The following is an 18,947-nucleotide window of genomic DNA, read 5'->3' as shown; positions in this document are numbered from 1 at the left end:
GGAAAACGGCGTTTCTGTGCTCTGCTCTGGTTCGCCAGAAGCAGCTTAGTCATGCTGGCCACATGACCCAGAAGTTGTATGCCAGCTCCCTTGGCCAGTAAAGCGAGATGAGCGCCGCAACCCCAGAGTCGTCCACGACTGGACCTAACACTCAGGGGTCCCTTTAACTTTACCTTTATTCTGTAAACCACCCAGGTACAGTGGTACCTCGGGTTACAGACACTTCAGGTTACAGACTCCACTAACCCAGAAATATTACCTCGGGTTAACAACTTTGCTTCAGGATGAGAACAGAAATCGTGCGGTGGCGATGGCAGTGGGAGGCCCCATTAGCTAAAGTGGTGCTTCAGGTTAAGAACAGTTTCAGGTTAAGAACGGACCTCCAGAACGAATTAAGTTCTTAACTCAAGGTACCACTGTATAGGTACAGTATAGGTAAAGGTCCAGTTAAGTCCAGTCGCAGACGACTCTGGGGTTGTGGCAATCAACTCACTTTACTGGCCAAGGGAGCCGGCGTTTGCCTGCAGACAGTTTCCCTGGGTCATGTGGCCAGCATGACTAAGCCGCTTCTGGCGCAACGGAACACCGAAACCAGAGCAGCACATGGAAACGCTGTTTACCTTCCCGCCGCAGCGGTACCTATTTATCAACTTGCACTTTTTGGGCGTGCTTTTGAACTGTTACGTTGGCAGGAGCTGGGACCGAGCAACGGGAACTCACCCTGTCGTGGGGATTTGAACCACTGACCTTCTGATCAGCAAGCCCAGGAGGCTCTGTGTCCGGGTATAGGGCGGTACACACAGCTTCATATGTGCTAGATAAATTATTGCTGTTATTGTTCTTCATTTTGCCAGAGCCGCTTGAATTCCATGCAAACCTAGGACCTGAAAATTGGTGCGAAACTGCACACCAGAAATATACAAACTTGTCTCAGCTGTCTAAGGGGGAAGCACCCTGACAAGTTTATTGTCTGTCTGAATGAGCAAGTCAGTGATTGGAACTGACACCGCATGATTTGAAGACTTATCCTGCAGGTGTTTAGCTTGCTTTCTCTTTTAACCTCACTGGTTTCATTTCAGCCAGCTGTGGAGAATCTTTGGCTCTCCAGGTTTTTGCTGAACTACAACAAAGGTGACCAAGATGATAAAGTGTCTGGAAAGATAGAATGGGTGAAATTATAAGATGGTAGGTTTCAGTTGAATATCGGGAAATGATTATTGAGAGGGGTGGGGGGAACCCGAAGCCCTCCAGTTGTTTCTGGAGTACAACCTCCATAGTTTATTTTTGACTAAAGAGCCAATCTGCCTGAAGCAGATGGGAGTTGGAGTCCAACAATATCTCGCGGGCCACAGGTTCCCCACCTGTGCCCTAGCGGCTTGAAAACCAATCATCACTTTGTTTTTTTTGTACCCAGAGACTATTGCAGGCATAGGCAAACTCGGCCCTCCAGATGTTTTTGGAATACAACACCCACCATCCCTAGCTAACAGGACCAGTGGTCAGGCATGATGGGAATTGTAGTCCTCAAACATCGGGAGGGCCATGTTTGCCTATGCCAGCACTATTGTATGCCCAGATAATATTCCTGTTGTCTGATTCCACCCTTCTTCCAAAAATCACAGGGCAGTTTACGGTTAGTGTTGCAGGGCTGTGTTCGGAATTAACTTCAGTTTTCTGGAGACTCTCCAAAGACAGACCCATATGTACAATTTATTACAGTCATCTATCCTAGATATCAGTTTAACGGAAAGGCAGTGTTGTTCAACATGATCACAATGCCCCTGATGCATAGAAAACCACAATCTATCTGTAAGAGGCTGCCGTGCCAGTCTGTGTGTCTGAAAAATGCTCTTTAACAAATCTGATCACCCTTTTAGTGAAGGAGGGCCATGCAACTTGGGGGTGGGGTGAGGACAGAGGTCACGCTCCATCTTCTACTTTTGTCATGCAATAACTACTTGTGGGATATTGCGATCTGTCATAAACCAAGCCCAGACACACATGCGGAATTCTCAGAGGCGTGTTTCTAAAGTTAACAAGCACATTTATTATAAACATCTGTTAAACCCAATATGCTTTTAGAGAGAGTCCCAAAGACCCTGTAACTCTGCAATAAGATGTCTTTACAGGATCTGTCATGGAGTTTGGCATTTATTGCAGAACTGAATGCCATTCGTAATAATCCCCCCACAGAGCATCGAGTGTCAACGTCTAAGGACACCTTTCAAAGGGTCACTTTGGCATCCCGATGAAGCAGATTTCAAAGACCCTCTACCTGGCTCTGAATTCTTTCCAAGAAGTGGTGAACTGAAATCTCAAAAGAGTTTTTACAGGAGCAGTTTCTGTGCACAAAAAAAGTCAGATGTTTTTACAATGATTGCAACCAATTTCCTACAGACATCTTTGGTCCATCCTGAGACAAGCTCCCTGTATCCTGACTGCCCATTCTGCTGTTATACCATTGGCCAGGGGACCAAGATCACTGTTGGACTATGACTACAGCCCCAGGAAGTATGGCTGATAGCCAGGGATGATGGGAGTTGTAGTCCAACAACAAGAGTAGGGTACCATGCTATTATTATTAAATGTTTTCATATATGTTGGAAGCCGCCCAATAAGATGGATGGGGTACAAATAAATTATTATTATTATTATTATTATTATTATTATTATTATTATTATTAGCTACCACTATTGGCGTCAGTTGCATGCCTTCCTAGAGAGAGATAACCTGGCCATAGGCACCCATTCCCTAGAAACACTCCCTGCTTTTATTAATTGTTTTCGTGCATTTTAGTCGCTATGGCTTTAAAACAATCTGCTGCTCTGTTGCTTCTACTGCTTTCCCTTATGAAATATATTTATTTTTTCGTTAAGCCCTCCAGAGACTTTTGCAAAAGATGGGCAGTAAATTCCTAACAGCGCCTTCCTACGCACATTTATTCGGAAGTTAAGTCTCCGCTGTGTTCAGTGGGCTCACTCCCAGATAAGTGTGAGTGGGATTGCCGCCTCAAATGAATAAATAATAGAATTGCAGAGTTGGGAGGGACACCGAGGGTCATTCAGTCCAACCCCCTGCAATGCAGGAATGCAATCAACTCCAAATGGAGCATAGTGAGCTATGTTTTCTTTGGGGGGTGAGGTATCACAAGTTGTGCAGGCCTGATCTAAACCTAGGCCCCTTCTTGCTTTTTTCTTTTTGCTCTGAGGAGAAGCCATGTCCAACACCCCTTCTCAATCTGACTACTGCAGTGCGCTCTACGCGGGGCTACCTTTGAAGGTGACCCAGAAACTACAACTAATCCAGAATGTTACAAATAGGTAGCTGTGTTGGTCTGCCATAGTCAAAACAAAACAAAATCCTTCCAGTAGCACCTTAAAGACCAACTAAGTTAGTTCTTGGTATGAGCTTTCAAAAGCCACTTTTCACCTTCTCACCCCTTGCTTTTTCCTGTAAGACCTATTGCAGTCGTTAAGAGTCGTCAACAGGCTCATCACAGCTATCTGCCAATCACCCATTCCCACCACCCTTCTGAGTAATACCCTTCCCCACCTTCTCACTATATAGAAGGGTCTGGTAACTTCTGTTTCAGTGTATCTGAAGAAGTGTGCATGCACACAAAAGCTCATACCAAGAACTAACTTAGTTGGTCTTTAAGGTGCTACTGGAAGGAATTTTTTTGTTTTAATCCAGAATGTGGTAGCTAGACTAGTGACTGGGAGTGGCCGCCGAGAACATATTACACTGGTCCTGAAAGACCTACATTGGCTCCCAGTACGTTTCCGAGCACAATTCAAAGTGTGGGTGCTGACCTGTAAAGCCCTAAACAGCCTCGGTCCAGTATACCTGAAGGAGCATCTCCACCCCCAACGTTCAGCCCGGACACTGAGGTCCAGCACTGAGGGCCTTCTGGCTGCTCCCTCACTGAGAGAAGCCAAGTTACAGGGAACCAGGCAGAGGGCCTTTTTGGTAGTGACACCTGCCTTGTGGAACGCCCTCCCACCAGATCTCAAGGAAATAAACAACTGTCTGTCTTTTAGAAGACATCTGAAGGCAGCCCTCTTTAGGGAAGCTTTTAATGTCTGATGTTTTATTGTGTTTTAAATATTTGTTGGGAGCTGCCCAGAGTGGCTGGGGTACCCAGGCAGATGGGCGGTGTATAAGTAATAAATTATTATTATTACTACGAGTGCTGGGGTAACCAGGTGCAAAATGCTCCCTTTGCTGGCTGGTTCTGGAAACGCTGGAAGGAGATATCATGGCCCTAAGCCACGTAGCTCAGCCCTGAGCCATGTAGCTCTTAATCTCAGGGTTATGGGTTTGAGCCCCACAGTTGGGGGGTGGACTAGATGACCCACATAGTCCCTTCCAACTCTGCAATTCTATGATTCCATGATCTTGCATTTGTCTAGTGCCTGTTAGCTGCACTCTCCACATAGATGCTAGGCAGTTTTCAGATGCTTCCTTTCTCCTTTGGAACAAACAGGGTCATAGGAAGCTGGAGTTTTACTGAGGCCATTTGTTTCCCTAGCGCGGTATCATCCACACATACCAGCAGTGGCACTTCAGTTGGGGATATTCCCAGTCCTATCTGCAGATGCTGGGGACTGAACCTGGAACCTTCTGCATGCAGAACCTTCTAACTATAGCAGCCAGCTAGCAGAGACAGAGGAAACTACAACTACTCCAGAATGCGGCAGCTAGACTGGTGACTGGGAGTGGCTGCCGAGACCATATAACACCGGTCTTGAAAGACCTACATTGGCTCCCAGTACGTTTCCGAGCACAATTCAAAGTGTTGGTGCTGACCTTTAAAGCCCTAAACGGCCTCGGTCCAGTATATCTGAAGGAGCGTCTTGACCCCCATCGTTCTGCCCAGATGTTGAGGTCCAGTGCTAAGGGCCGTCTGGCGGTTCCCTCACTGCAAGAGGCCAAGTTACAGGGAACCAGGCAGAGGGCCTTCTCGGTGGTGGCGCCCGCCCTGTGGAACGCCCTCCCATCAGATGTCAAAGCGATAAACATCTACCTGACATTCAGAAGACATCTGAAGGCAGCCCTGTTCAGGGAAGTTTTTAATATGAGATATTTTAGTGTATCTTTCATCTTTGTTGGAAGCCGCCCAGAGTGGCTGGGGAAACCCAGCCAGATGGGCGGGGTACAAATAATAAATTATTATTATTATTATCCCCCAATAGCCTAGTACCATGAAGCCATGCTCCATTTTGTACCACAGGCAAAAGCCCCAAATATCCCGGAGGCCGCCTCTGCAGACCGTTTGAATCTTACAACTGGCCAATCACATTAAAGGAAACAGCGACAGCATGGAGGCAAACTGCTGCACTGGGGAAACTTGGGCAATTTCATATCTACGTGCCAAAGATGTTATGATGTGACCGAGGAGGGAATCAAATCCAATGGCTATCATGCCCTGCTCGGGTCAGAAAGTCTCTCTCGCCCCAAATCCTCCAGCTCTTGCACAAACACAGACATCCTTAACCGCCTTTAGCCGCTCGGCTGCCCTTTATAGTAAGTTAAGATTGCACAAGTCTCTTCCCAGTGGGAAAAATGAGGCAGAGAGGTTAAAATGATGAGTCACCCGTCATTAAACAAAATGTGAGATCTCTTCACAACTCCCAGTCTCTGTGTAAACAGTTCAATATTGCTTTTTTTGCCCTGTCAACCCCACAGATCAGGGATGAACAGCTTCATTCTGGCATTGTGCCGTTTGGGAAACAGATTTATCCATCAACATTCCCCCTCCCTCACCCTTTCTGCCTCTTCCTCGCCGGGCACAATATAGCATCGAACATGCAAGGGGGGCAAACAAGGGCAGTACATAATGCCCCCGGTGCTGATGTCATTGCCGGTGCCCACAGGAAGAGACTCGTCCCTTCCCGATGATGCATCTTAGAAGAAAGGCAATTGGTTGACACGGAACCAGAGATCTTCCTCAGTCCCTGCTACCACCTGGCCCACAAACCAATCTGTCACACATCCCTAATCTGGAGTTTCGACATACACTGGTTAGTCTGTTAAGCAGAAATCTAGCTTCGTAATTCCGGTTATTAGCGCACGATTCGTGAAGCAGGCTCGGAAAGGGACACCCATGTCCAGACACGAACCTCAGCGCATCGTTGCTATGTGTAGTGGAAAGGGGGGCGAAGAGGCCCCGCCTACTTGTACCGTATTAGCCGGATAATTTTATTGTTCATAAAATCCGAGGCGTGCGGGTGAGAGGAGTCGACGCAGAAGCCATCGCTCATGGCGATTTTCAGTACCTCCTCTACAAACACCTGGAAACTGTTGATCTGCTTCTTGGCTGGCAGGACCCACAACCTCTTTAAGTTCTGCCTGGTGTACTCCTCTTCCGGCAGCCCTTCCACGCTGGCAACCCAATCCAAGGTCACGTGGTAGGGATCCTGCAGGTAGCTGGATATTGAGGACAGGTTGCCGTTGAAACAGTAGTAGAGCTTTGAGCCCAGAAGTTTGAGGAACAAACTGGAGGTGCTGAAGATGTGAGCGTTGAACACTTCCATGTTGGAAGAGGACAAGCTGTAGATCTGGGGAGCTTCCCGAACGGTGAAGTGAACCGTCTGAGTCCTCTGGTCCAAGCTGATGTTGAGCATGGCGTTCTTCTCCGCCCTAGAGAGCTCCACCTCCTTCTCCTGAAGGGCCTCGATCAGCGGCTGGACCTGGTAGAAATCTGCTTCTCGGCGGAGCAGGCCCATTTCTTGGAAGTCCTCTGGGAGGTCCAGGTGGGAGGTTCTCAGGAAGTTGAGGATGTAACGGAAAACCTTGCCGTCCCGGTCGATGAAGCAGTTGCCTTGGCTGTCCCTCTTGGTTGGCAGGTTGCCGCTGAACATGGCACCCAGCATGGAGTCTGGGAAGCTGGTCAAGGTGGACAGGGATGTTGTGTACAGCTTCCCACCAACGTTTAGCGTTATAGGCTCTGACATGGTGGGAGGAAGGGACGTCCGGAGCAGATCTGGGATGGAAGGAATGAGCATCAGACATTAGCACATGCATCGTTTAGGGGTGGGGTTTTTTTGGAGGGGGAGAAACTTGAGTGCATTAAAATTCTTCTATTTCCCTCCCTCTTCAACCTTCTTCTGGTGGAGCAGGAAAGGTGAAGGAACAGGAGAAGGAGGAGGAGGTGTGAAAGCCCTTGGCTCTCCACCAGAAGGACCCATCCCTCTTGTCCTCCTGGGACTGGTCTTCACTCTCCAACCCTCCAGCTGATCCTGCCTGACTCTTGTCTCCTGGCTGTTACCGGCTCCCCCAGATCCCTTCTTCCTTCAGCTTCTAATCCCCTTTTCCCCAGTGCCCCACTCCTCAGTTTCCTAGCCACCACTCCACAGTCTCCAGCCAGTCCCTGACAGTATCAGTAGGAAGTCTTCTCCTGCAGAGCACAATAACTGGTTGGGTATCTAAGGTGTGAGATGATCTTTTGAGAGCGAGTGTGGTGTGGTGGTTAAGAGCGGTGGACTCGTAATCTGGTGAACCAGGTTCGCTTCTCCGCTCCTCCACATGCAGCTGCTGGGTGACCCTGGGCTAGTCACACTTCTGTGAAGTCTCTCAGCCTCACTCACCTCACAGAGTGTTTGTTGTGGGGGAAAGGAGAATGTTAGCCACTTTGAGACTCCTTAGGGTAGTGATAAAGCGGGATATCAAATCCGAACTCTTCTTATTTTGGAAGCTGATTAGGGCTTCACACACCTGTATTAGCACCTAGAAGGCTGTATTATGGAATCATAGAATTGTAGAGTTGGGAATCTCAGCTAAAGCATCCAGGACACATGCCCACCCAACCTCTGCTTAAAAACCTCCCAAGGAAGGAGAGATCATCACCTCCCAAGGTAGACCGTTCCACTGTCAAACAACCTGAGGACCCACTTTCTAGGTGTTTGGTTCCCACGTGCAAGACCGTAACTGCAGCTTTCAGCGTCGGCTTGCAAGTGAGAACAAAACTCCCACAGGTAGAACTTCTACGTCTCCAGAAAACAACACTTTTCAGCATAGCTACTCTGCACGTTCAGATGCCACCAGGCTTCCAACTTCTGAGTAACGCAGTGAAGAGGAAATCATCTGATGGTATGAATTTATGTGAATGAGTTCTTGGGTACAGGGAAATGGAGACCCGTAGTAACTGGTCATCAGCCAGTTTGCCTCAAAGTCAACGACAATTTCCCCGTTGGAAATCTCAGGGCTGTAAATTCAAGAAGCTGCACTCAAGTCTACCACTAGGTCTTCTGCCGAGAGCAGATACCATTTGGAGACAAGGTACCTTTACAACGTCTGCTAATTTATTAATCGGCACAAAGCCAGCGTAGTTAGAAAGTCACACTAGGACTTGGGAGACCTGGGTTCAAATCCTGACTCACAGGGTTATTGTGAGGATGAAACAGAGGAATGAAAACCACGTATGCCGCCTTGAGCTCTTGTGGGGTATACATGTCAGGAAAAAAGGAAGAGAAATTTGCTAACGAAACTCCCATCACCCCTTCTTGGCTGGGAGTGATGGGTGTTGGAGAACAATGACAATCTGAGGACCCTACTTAGGGGCCTTAGTTCTCAAATGCCTTGGTTCTCAAACACCAAAAACCAGGAAGTAAGTGTTCCGGTTTTCTAACGTTTTTCAAAAGCCAAACGTCCGATGCGGCTGTCGGCTATTGTTTCAGGGGCGGCTGCACCAATCAGAAGCTGCGCCTTGGTTTTTGAACATCTCGGAAGGGATTAAGTTTGGTGCTTTTGTTTTTGCTATGTATTTTGTGTTTTTGTTTTTGAGGCTTTTTCGGTTAATCTGTTTTTGTGACTGTGTGGAACCCAGTTCAGCTACTGATTGATTGATTGTGCGACTGCGGAAATGGATAAAAGCCCCCCACCCAAACAACGACTATCATCAGTGCAGGTAAGATTTTTTTTTTTTAAATCATCTACAATACTGACTTATTTATTTTATAGTACAGCACATTGATTATTGCTTTCATTTTATGGATCAATGGTCTCGTTAGTAAAATTCATGTTGAATTGCTGTTTTAGGGGTTGCTTTTAAAAGTCTGGAACGGATTAATCCATTTTGCACTACTTTCTATGGGAAAGCGCGCCTTGGTTTTGGAACGCTTTGGTTCCAAATCCGGAACGGATTAAGTTTGTGAACCAAGGCATCACTGTACCAGGTTACGGAAAGGTGTGCTAGGAGTCAGAACTTTCAGGCCCTCTTCAATCCATTATGACACGGTGTGCTGAACCCTTGCATGTTATGGAAGAGAAGAATAACAGTTAGCTGCGTGGATGGGCCTTTCCTCACGACTCTTTTTTCACTGTGTCAGGTGAGATCTGAGGCTGTAAAGACCACTTCACCGACCCATCCGTGAGGTAAGACCACTTGGGCAAAGAGTGATCTTGGAGGGAGTAAGCCAATTAGGGTGTCAAGGGAAACACAAGGGATAAGAAATGCAAGAATTGTTTCGCTGGATGAGCACAAGTTTTCCGTCTGCATTCTAAGGCTGGATCTAGACACATTTAAAAAAAAACGTTTTGGGAAAACACGTTGCAAAGATCATAATGGGGAATCACATTAGCGAAGGATCGAACTCTACAGCGCCATCTGGTGTCATGGTGTTATAACACATTTAAAACTAATGTAAAAGGTAAAGGGGCCCCTGATCATTAGGTCCAGTTGTGACCGACTCTGGGGTTGTGGCGCTCATCTTGCTTTATGGGCCGAGGGAGCCAGTGTACAGGTCATGTGGCCAGCATGACTAAGCCGCTTCTGGCGAACCAGAGCAGCACACAGAAACGCCGTTTACCTTCCCGCTGGAGCGGTACCTATTTATCTACTTGCACTTTGGCGTGCTTTTGAACTGCTAGGTTGGCAGGAGCAGGGACCGAGCAACGGGAGCTCACTCCGTCACGGGGATTTGAACCACTGACCTTCTGATCGGCAAGCCCTAGGTTCTGTGGTTTAACCCACAGCGCCATCCGCATCCCAAAAACTAATGTAGCTGTGTCCTAAGTCCAATAGTGGTCAGCCATATATTCCTAAGAAGGTAGTCCACCATCTAATTCTCACAGTGACCAAACAGATAGATGCCTCTTATGGGAAGTCGGGAAGCTGGGTCTGATTTTTGCTTTATTTATGCTTTTATTGTTAAATTGCTTCTAAATGTTTTAGAGGAAGCGATTAATAAATGAACAAAAAACAAATAAATAAAACAATGTGAAAAATGCGTATACTGCTCAAAGGAAAGTATCTAAGTGGTGAGGAAAGGCATGTAAAAATATGTAGGACCGATCATCGAAGAAAATTAGAAATCATAATAACAAAAACCCTTCGTTGTACGTTGTATCAGCCGTAAACTGATAAACAACAATTCAGCTGGAGACGACCTGAGTTGTTGTTAAGCCTCTGAAGCGCAAAATAATAGGTGCCCATTGCCAAGGGGACAAAATGCCATTATGCTGGCCACAACAGCAGCAAGAATACCCATCGCAAAGTATTGGAAGACACAAGATCTACCCACCTTGGAAGAATGGCAGATGAAGGTGATAGACTATATGGGACTGGCAGAAATGACCGGCAGAATCCGAGACCAGGGAAGAGAGACAGTGGAAGAAGATTGGAAGAAATTTAAGGACTATCTTAGGAAACATTGCAAAATTAATGAATGTTAGAATGACGTTGGTTTAGAAATTATGTGGTTCCCAGCTGTAACGGTTTAAGTAAATAGAAAAGAAAGATTAAAATTATATGAGAAATAAGGGAGAGGATTTGCTGAATTAATAATCAGAAATTGGAATACAGAAAGGGGAGGTATGAGGAAGTTGGGGAAGTAAGGTATAAGAAAATAAGGGAATAAAATTATACTTGTTTTTTGTTTGTGTTTGTTTGTATTGTTGTTTTGTTTTTACATAATTTTTGAAAATTTAATAAATATCTATAAAAAAAACAACAAAATGCCATTATGCTGGTGCATAATTAAGAGGCATATACAGTGGAACCTTGGTTCCTGAGCGGCTTAGTTGCCAAAGAAATCAGGTCCGGAATGCCGCAAACCAGAAAATAAATGTTCCGGTTTGTGAACGCTTTTCGGAAGCCAAACGTCTGATGTGGCTTCCGCTTGGGTGCAGGAGCACCCAATCGGAAGCCGCGCCTTGGTTTTCAAATGGTTTCAAGTGTCGGACGGACTCCCGGAACAGATTAAGTTCAAGAACTATGGTACCACTGTAATAATAATAATAATACTCCGCCCATCTGGCTGGGTTTCCCAGCCACTCTGGGCAGCTTCCAGCAAAATATAAAAACATAATAAAACATCAAACGTTTAAAAACTTCACAATACAGGGCTGTCTTCAGATGTCTTCTAAAAGTCAGGTACAGTAGATGCTCGGGTTGTGAACGTGATCTGTGCGGGAGGCACGTTCGCAACCTGCAGCATTTGTAACCCGCAGCACCGTGTCTGCGCACGTGCAGATTGCAATTCGGCACTTCTGCGCATGCGCAAAGCACAATTTAGCACTTCTGCACATGCGTGACCGCCGAAACCCGGAAGTAACCCGTTCCGGTACTTCCGGGTTTTGGCACGTCTGTAGCCTGAAAAAACACAGCCTGAAGCATCTGTAACCCGAGATATGACTGCAGATGTTTATCTCCTTGGCATCTGGTGGGAGGGCGTTCCACAGGGCGGGCGCCACTACCAAGAAGGCCCTCTGCCTGGTTCCCTATGGCTTCACTTCTCGCAGTGAGGGAACTGCCAGAAGGCCCTCAGAGCTGGACCTCAGTGTCCAGGCTGAACGATGGGGGTGGAGATGCTCCTTCAGGTATACTGAAGTTTAGCCATCCCTGACTTGAGGCCTACATAATACCTGGAGGATAACTGAATCACAGGTAGGAAACTGGCCTCCTTGGGTGAAGAATGTTGGTGCGCATATGAGTCAAAGGTCGCTGGTGAAGGATCTTTGAGTCCTATGTGGATATTTGCTTTCTTGACCTGCTCTGCGCTTGTGGTCCGACCCGACGGCCCAGCTTTGAAACAAGTGATGAACTTTTGCTCCTGCGCAAATTCCACCCCCTTTGTTTTTAAAATAACTATCTGCAAAGCAGGGGCTTAACTGACCTTGAAAAAATGTCAAACAACTGGTCAGAGCCGTTCTGTATTTAACCTGAAGCAAGGATACACCTCTGTGTGGAGTGACGGCTAACTTGGGGGACAATTTTGTGCCTGTCTACATAGGAAAAGCTATGAAAGAGCCATAGCTCAGTGCAAAGGAATGGGGCTTGTATGCATATAGTTATCTGAAATTTAACATTTTAGTATGTTTTTATATATGTTGGAAGCCACCCAGAGTGGCTGGGGCAATCAAGTCAGATGGGTGGGGTTTAGAGGAAGAAGAAGAAGAAGAAGAAGAAGAAGAAGAAGAAGAAGAAGAAGAAGACGACGACAATGTTGGAGGGTAAGGGTGAATGGCTGGATACAGAAGACTCTTACTACAGTCGTCCCTTGGAAGTCGAACGGAATCCATTCTAGAAGTCCATTCAACTTCCAAAACATTCGGAAATGAAAGCGCAACTTCTGATTGGCTGCAGGAAGCTCCTGTAGCCAATCAGAAGCCGCATCAGATGTTTGGCTTCCAAAAATAGTTCGCAAACCAGAACACTCACTTCTGGGTTTGGAAGTCAAAACGTTCGAGAACTAACTGCTCAAAAAACAAGGTGCGACTGTATATTCTTATGTTCTGAAATCCCTAGAGTCATTGTCAGTCAGTGCAGACCAGGTGAGTAACCTGTGGCACTCCAGATATTGCTGGACTGACTCCCAGCATCCCTGACACCACCACTGGCCATGGTGTCTGGTGCTGATGGGAGTTGTAGTTGCAGTCCAATATATCTGGAGGATGTCAAATTGTCAAAAGCCTTGTTACGGAAGTGCCACCTGCAGAAACAACCTGCAGATGTTGATGTACCGTATTTTTCGCACCATAGGACGCACTTTTTCCCCTCCAAAAATGAAGGGGAAATGTGTGTGCGTCCTATGGTGCGAATGCAGGCTTTCGCTGAAGCCTGGAGAGTGAGAGGGGTCGGTGCGCACCGACCCCTCACGCTCTCCAGGCTTCGCGGACCTCTTCGCAAGGAGCGGGAGCACTCCGGCTCCTTGCGGAGAGTTGCCAGCATGGCGAAGCCTGCGCGCGCTGAGCTCAGCGCGCCCAGGCTTCGCGGACCTCTCCACAAGCAGCGGGAGTGCTCCCACGGCTTGCAGAGAGCTGCCTGTTTGCGGGCTGGGGTCGGGGGAAGCTCGAGCTTCCCCCGCCCCAGCCCCGCGCCTGGGGGGAAAAAATAATTTTTTCCCCTTTATTTCCCCCCCAAAAAAATGGGTGCGCCCTATGGTCCGGTGCGCCCTATGGTGCGAAAAATACGCCAAGTTCCCCTGAGCCCTGGGGCGTACAAAAGAAGGTTGGACATGTAAATACATAAGCAACATTAAGGCCACCACAGCCTAAACCACACTTTAAAACCCACCCTAAAAAAAACACCTTCCTTCCAAAATATCTTCCATGTTTATCTTTGGGGTTGTATCGTAAGGCAAGGCGCAGCTAATCAAGGTATATTTGCACATATCCTGTCTGATATTTTTGGCCCCATCTCGTTATACCTTTAATCCCTTAAAACCAGTCCTACCTTTAAAGATAAGATCATAGGTAATCCAGGTTGGTGCTCTTAGATAAAAGGAACCAGCCGTGTATTAACTGATGATTTACAAATTCTGGCTTGCCGTCTGCCTTCAGACACAAAAACTAAAAAACTGGTTCAGCCATCAGGGTCTGCCCCCTGGCCCGATCCCAATCATGATTACTCAGAAGGAAGTTTCCGTGAATTCAGCCAAGCTTACTCTCAATTAAGTGCAGAGATCGTGGCAACCTTAATTTAATTTTACCTTGCCTCTAACAAGAACTCTCTACGTGGGACAAGAAGCTACAGTTAGAACTGAATGTGGAACAGCTGATTGGTTCAAAATTGGGAAAGGAGTACGACAAGGCTGTATATTGTCTCCCTGCTTATTTAACTTATATGCAGAATTCATCATGCGAAAGGCTGGGCTGGATGAATCCCTAGCCGGAATTAAGATTGCCAGAAGAAATATCAACAACCTCAGATATTCAGATGACACAACCATGATGGCAGAAAGTGAGGAGGAATTAAAGAACCTTTTATTGAGGGTGAAAGAGGAGAGCGCAAAATATGGTCTGAAGCTCAACATTAAAAAAACGAAGATCATGACCACTGGTCCCATCACCTCCTGGCAAATAGAAGGGGAAGAAATGGAGGCAGTGAGAGATTTTACTTTCTTGGGCTCCATGATCACTGCAGATGGTTACAGCAGTCACAAAATTAAAAGACGCCTGCTTCTTGGGAGAAAAGCAATGACAAACCTAGACAGCATCTTAAAAAGCAGAGACATCACCTTGCCAACAAAGGTCCTGTTCTCGAAGCTACCAGCATGAGTTTGACCAAACTGCGGGAGGCAGTGGAAGACAGGAGTGCCTGGCGTGCTCTCGTCCAGGGGGTCACAAAGAGTCAGACATGACTAAACGACTAAACAACAACAGCCTCTAACAAGCCTGGTCTAGCTACATTCATCTTCCCAAGGAGCTGAGGTCCTGCAAATGGCTTTGCGTGCAGCTCAGGTCTTGCGATTATCTTGGCTTTCAACAACTTCGCATTTAGAAGAAATTCTAATGTGGACCCAGCAGACAAAAGTCATAGCGAAACAGATCTGCCAGAAGGTATAGCATCCCTCTTTCTCCCTAAGATAGAAGAAGTTGTCAGACTATTTGCCCATTAGCTACTATTTCCTACTCTGACTAGGAACATCGCTTCATCGTCTCAGACAGAGCATCTTTACCCTCACCTGTAACATGTAACCTGGCAGTATCCCATTAGTGTTTAAAAGTTCTAAATGACTTAAGCTCCAAATATCTGAAAGGCCTTCTCCTTCCATACAGATCCTCTTGTGTGTTATGATCTGCAGAGAGAATCCTCTTGGTAATTTTGCTGCCCTTGCAGGATCGAGGTGGTGGTAGTGGGTGTAGCAAAGGACAGGGTCTTCTCTGTGGCGGCCCCTAAACTATGAAATTCCGTCCTCACAGAAGTGCATTTATGACTTCATTGTAAAGGTAAAGGTAAAGGGACCCCTGACCATTAGGTCCGGTCGTGACCGACTCTGGGGTTGCAGCGCTCATCTCGCTCTATAGGGCGAGGAAGCCGGCGTACAGCTTCTGGGTCATGTGGCCAGCATGACTAAGCTGCTTCTGGTGAACCAGAGCAGCGCACAGAAACACCGTTTACCTTCCCGCCGGAGTGGTACCTATTTATCTACTTGCACTTTGACGTCCTTTCAAACTGCTAGGTTGGCAGGAGCAGGGACCGAGCAACAGGAGCTCACCCCGTCGTGGGGATTTGAACCACCGACCTTCTGATTGGCAAGCCCTAGGCTCTGTGGTTTAACCCACAGCGCCACCCACGTCCGACTTCTTTGTACTACTATGCAAACAGCAAACAGTGGCAGGGAGAAGGTCAGGAGGGCTAAAGCTCAGAATGAGCTCAGACTTTCAAAAAAGGTTAATAATAATAATAATAATAAGGTTTCTTCAGATATGTTCAAAGCAAGTGGAAGAACAAGCAAGCAGTAGGTCCTCTGCATGGAGAAGACAGAGAAATGCTATTGGGTGAAAGAGAGAAGGGAACACGTACCTACTATAAACGAATTCAAATCTCCACCCAAGCTGCACCCAAGGGTACTAAAGGAACTTGCGGATATAATCTCAGAGCCTCTGTTTACAGTCTTCGAGATTTCTTGGAGAACAGGTGAGGTTTCTGCAGACTAGAGACTAGAGATAGGCCAGTGTTGATCCTGATAACTAGTGAGAGATCAGCTTGATGTCGATACCAGGAGAAGTCCTACAACAGATAATTGAATGGTCCGTCTGTGAGCACTTATAAAAGGATGCCTTGAATACTAAGACCCAGCATGGGTTTCTCAAAAACAAGTCATGCCAGAAGATAGAGTTACAAGCTTTGATAGAGATATAAGCTTGGTGGATCAGGGGAATGCTGTGGACATAGTGTATCTTGATTTCAGACCTTGACAAAGTCCTCCATGATATACTCCTGTTAAAGCTGGTAAAATATGGGCTGGACAAGGTAACTGTTAGGTTGATTTGTAGTTGATTTACTGGCCAAACCCAAAGACCGCTCACTAATGGTTCCTCACATCATCCTGGAAAAAAGTGACAAATGGAGGTGCTGCAGTGTTCTTTCCAGGGCCCATTGTTGTTCAACGGCTTTATAAATGACTTGGAAGCAGGAATTGAGGGGATGCTCTTCCAATTGGCAGATGACACCGCAGAAGACAGAATTTGAATTCAAGATGCCCTGAAAAGATTGGTGAACTGGGCCAAAACTTAGTAACAAAATGCATTTCAGTAGGGACAAATCCAAGGTTCTAAACTTAGGCATACCCAACCTGCATCCCTCCAGATGTTTTGGCCTACAACTCCCATGATCCCTAGCTAACAGGACCAGTGGTCAGGGATGATGGGAATTGTAGTCCAAAACATCTGGAGGGCCAAAGGTGGGGGTGCCTGTCCTAATCCAACCCTCTAACCCAGGCATAGGCAAACCTGGCCCTCCAGATGTTTTGGGACTACAACTCCCATCATCCCTAGCTAACAGGACCAGTGGTCAGGGATGATGGGGATTGTAGTCCAAAACATCTGGAGGGCCAAAGATTGAGGGTGCCTGTTCTAAACTTAGGCAGGAGTAACCAGCTGCACGAATATATGATGGGAGACATCTGACTTGACAGTAGTACGTGTGAAAAGGTTCTTTCACATTACCTGTTATCCAATTCCTTTTTCAAAACAGGAGATGCCTAGGGCCTTCTGCATGTGAGACGGGTGTTGTACAAATGAGCTGGCCTCTCCCTAGAGTTAGGATGGTGTTGTGAGCGGAATGAGAGACCTGGATCTCAGTCCCAACTCGGCAATGGAAATTGCTGAGAGGCTCTGGGCAATTTTTAAACATGGTTTCCCTTCTCCAAAACAGAAATAATACGGCCTACTGCAGAGGGTTTATTTATGTCTCATTCATGGCCTGCCTGCCCGCCTCTCCTCCAAAACAGATGGCATTTTCATGCAACAACAACTTTGTGAGGTAGGCTAGGCAGAAAAATAGTGACTGACCCCAAAGCCCCCGGTCACCTTCACAGCTAAAGCTATGGCATAAAATTGTGTTTCAAACTTCCAAGGCCATCTCTTTAGCCACTGGACTATCACAACTCCCTATAATGAGTAAAGAAAGAAAGAAAAGAGTGTAGGTTATAAATGGGTATATTTTTATGTCTCTACGCAAACACCCATCTAAACGATCTCAGTAACTTAGAGCAGAAATAAGTACTGCAAAGACCTGGAGAAAAGTAAAGGCATTTGCATAGAGAGATTGAAAAAATTGATCAGACAGCACAAAGTCTAAAAACAATGAGGTTTTAAGATTATGGGATGACAGCAGACTTAGTAATAGAGCTGTGTCCTTTTATTGACTATTGTAAGATAACTTACGGTGGGGGAAATAATACGAATATACCTTTTACTGTTGTGTAGGGGCCTTGTTGCTCTGTATAATTTAAGAGCGGTTTACAAACTTGTACATAATGTTGGAAGACGTTTAGATACGGACATGTTGCCTTGATATCAACAGTTTATGTAAGCGTGTATACACGGTCGGCTTGGGAGCACCTTTGGGTACCAAAGTAGAAGGACAGTGTCAACCCGGAAAAGGACCTGGCACACGTCTGCTACCTTGTCACCTTTAACTGCCTGACAGGCGGAAACTCAACAGATGCAGCTCTCCTTTCCTTAGAGCCAGAGGAACTTTCCGACAGTTTTCGTGAGAAATGTGACTTCTGAGCCAGCTGGGTTTTAAAGGGCCCCCTCCCCAAACAAACCAAAGCCCCCATCAAGGTGTATCATGAACCTTGAGCCAAAGGCATGCATCTGAGGGGCACAGCCTTTAGGATCCCTCTGTTGATCTCTCCTGCGACCAGCCAGCATCCCATTCATTGGAGGGCTTCCCCCAGCATCCTCCGCCCCCTTTTGCGCACCTGGTTCCTTCACATCACTTACCTGTCGCGCTGCCCACCTGCTGGACCGCTGTCGCAGATGCTTCTTTGGGGTGGGGAAGGGGAGAGAGAGGAAAAAAACACGATGGGAAAGACTGGGTGGACTGGGGAGGGGGGGGAGAGAGAGAGAGGTGGATCTGCCCTGCCTAGGAGACGAAGGGAAACCCCAGCCGGCCGCAATGCTCCGTGGGAACTGTATTTCCTGGGCGCCTCCGGTGCCAGCGCCGCGGGCCGGGGACGGGACTACAACTCCCAGGCGGCTCCGGGGCAAAGGCGGCCGGCGATCAGCTGGTGTTAAAGGGGACGCAGCCCTGGAATTGTGACTCGGGGGGAGAAAAACAAACCCACAGAGCGAGCCCATCTCCGAAAGCAGCCGGAGGTGGTTCCCTGGTGATGAGCGCCGGCTGCAGCAAAGCAGCTCCTGGGGCGCTTTCCCTCTGCACCACCAAATCTGGGTTGGTTTGGTTTTTTGCAAGCGGGGCGCTGGAGGAAAAGTGGGGCGTTGCTCTTATTATTATTATTTGCAAAGGCGTCTTCAGCACCTGGAGAGAGAAGTAAGTGAACGGCCGCCTCCCTCCCTTCCTCGCTTGCTTGCTCGCATCCCTGTTTTGCGCAATGGTAACGCGCGCGTGCAGTGCGGAAGGTTCCCCTGCGATGAAGCGCCGCTGGGTTTTGCAAGCGGGAGGGGAAATTGCTGCCAGGTAAATGGGCGCAGGGTGGCCCCATCCGGTCCTTCGGGTTTGGGGCGCTTCCTCGGCTCAGAATCTCCGTGC

General features: G+C 47.3%; 2 protein-coding genes across 3 annotated transcripts in view; one reads left to right on the top strand and one right to left on the bottom strand.

Moving 5' to 3' along the window:
* Nucleotides 1–18,947, top strand: part of LOC309369051 (ubiquitin carboxyl-terminal hydrolase 35-like) — a 100,962-nt gene that overhangs the window by 47,108 nt on the left and 34,907 nt on the right. The window contains exons 2-3 of one of the 2 annotated variants that reach the window (XM_081909605.1): nucleotides 8,787–9,376; nucleotides 17,103–17,210. In XM_081909605.1, the coding sequence (XP_081765731.1) occupies nucleotides 17,190–17,210 (21 nt within the window). In that variant the 5' untranslated portion in view covers nucleotides 8,787–9,376; nucleotides 17,103–17,189. The remainder of the gene's footprint in view (nucleotides 1–8,786; nucleotides 9,377–17,102; nucleotides 17,211–18,947) is intronic. The other variant, XM_081909606.1, reaches the window with a different exon arrangement.
* KCTD21 (potassium channel tetramerization domain containing 21) lies at nucleotides 5,706–18,535 on the bottom strand (the record flags this gene model as incomplete). Its single annotated transcript, XM_081910001.1, is given in 3 exon segments — nucleotides 5,706–6,986; nucleotides 18,179–18,302; nucleotides 18,305–18,535. Coding segments are annotated over 3 exon segments (1,167 nt in total). The 3' UTR covers nucleotides 5,706–6,174.

The sequence above is a fragment of the Podarcis melisellensis genome (genome assembly GCF_964234715.1).
Source record: "Podarcis melisellensis genome assembly, chromosome: 4".
Classification (NCBI taxonomy): domain Eukaryota; kingdom Metazoa; phylum Chordata; class Lepidosauria; order Squamata; family Lacertidae; genus Podarcis; species Podarcis melisellensis.
This window is presented reverse-complemented; position numbering and strand designations above follow the sequence as displayed.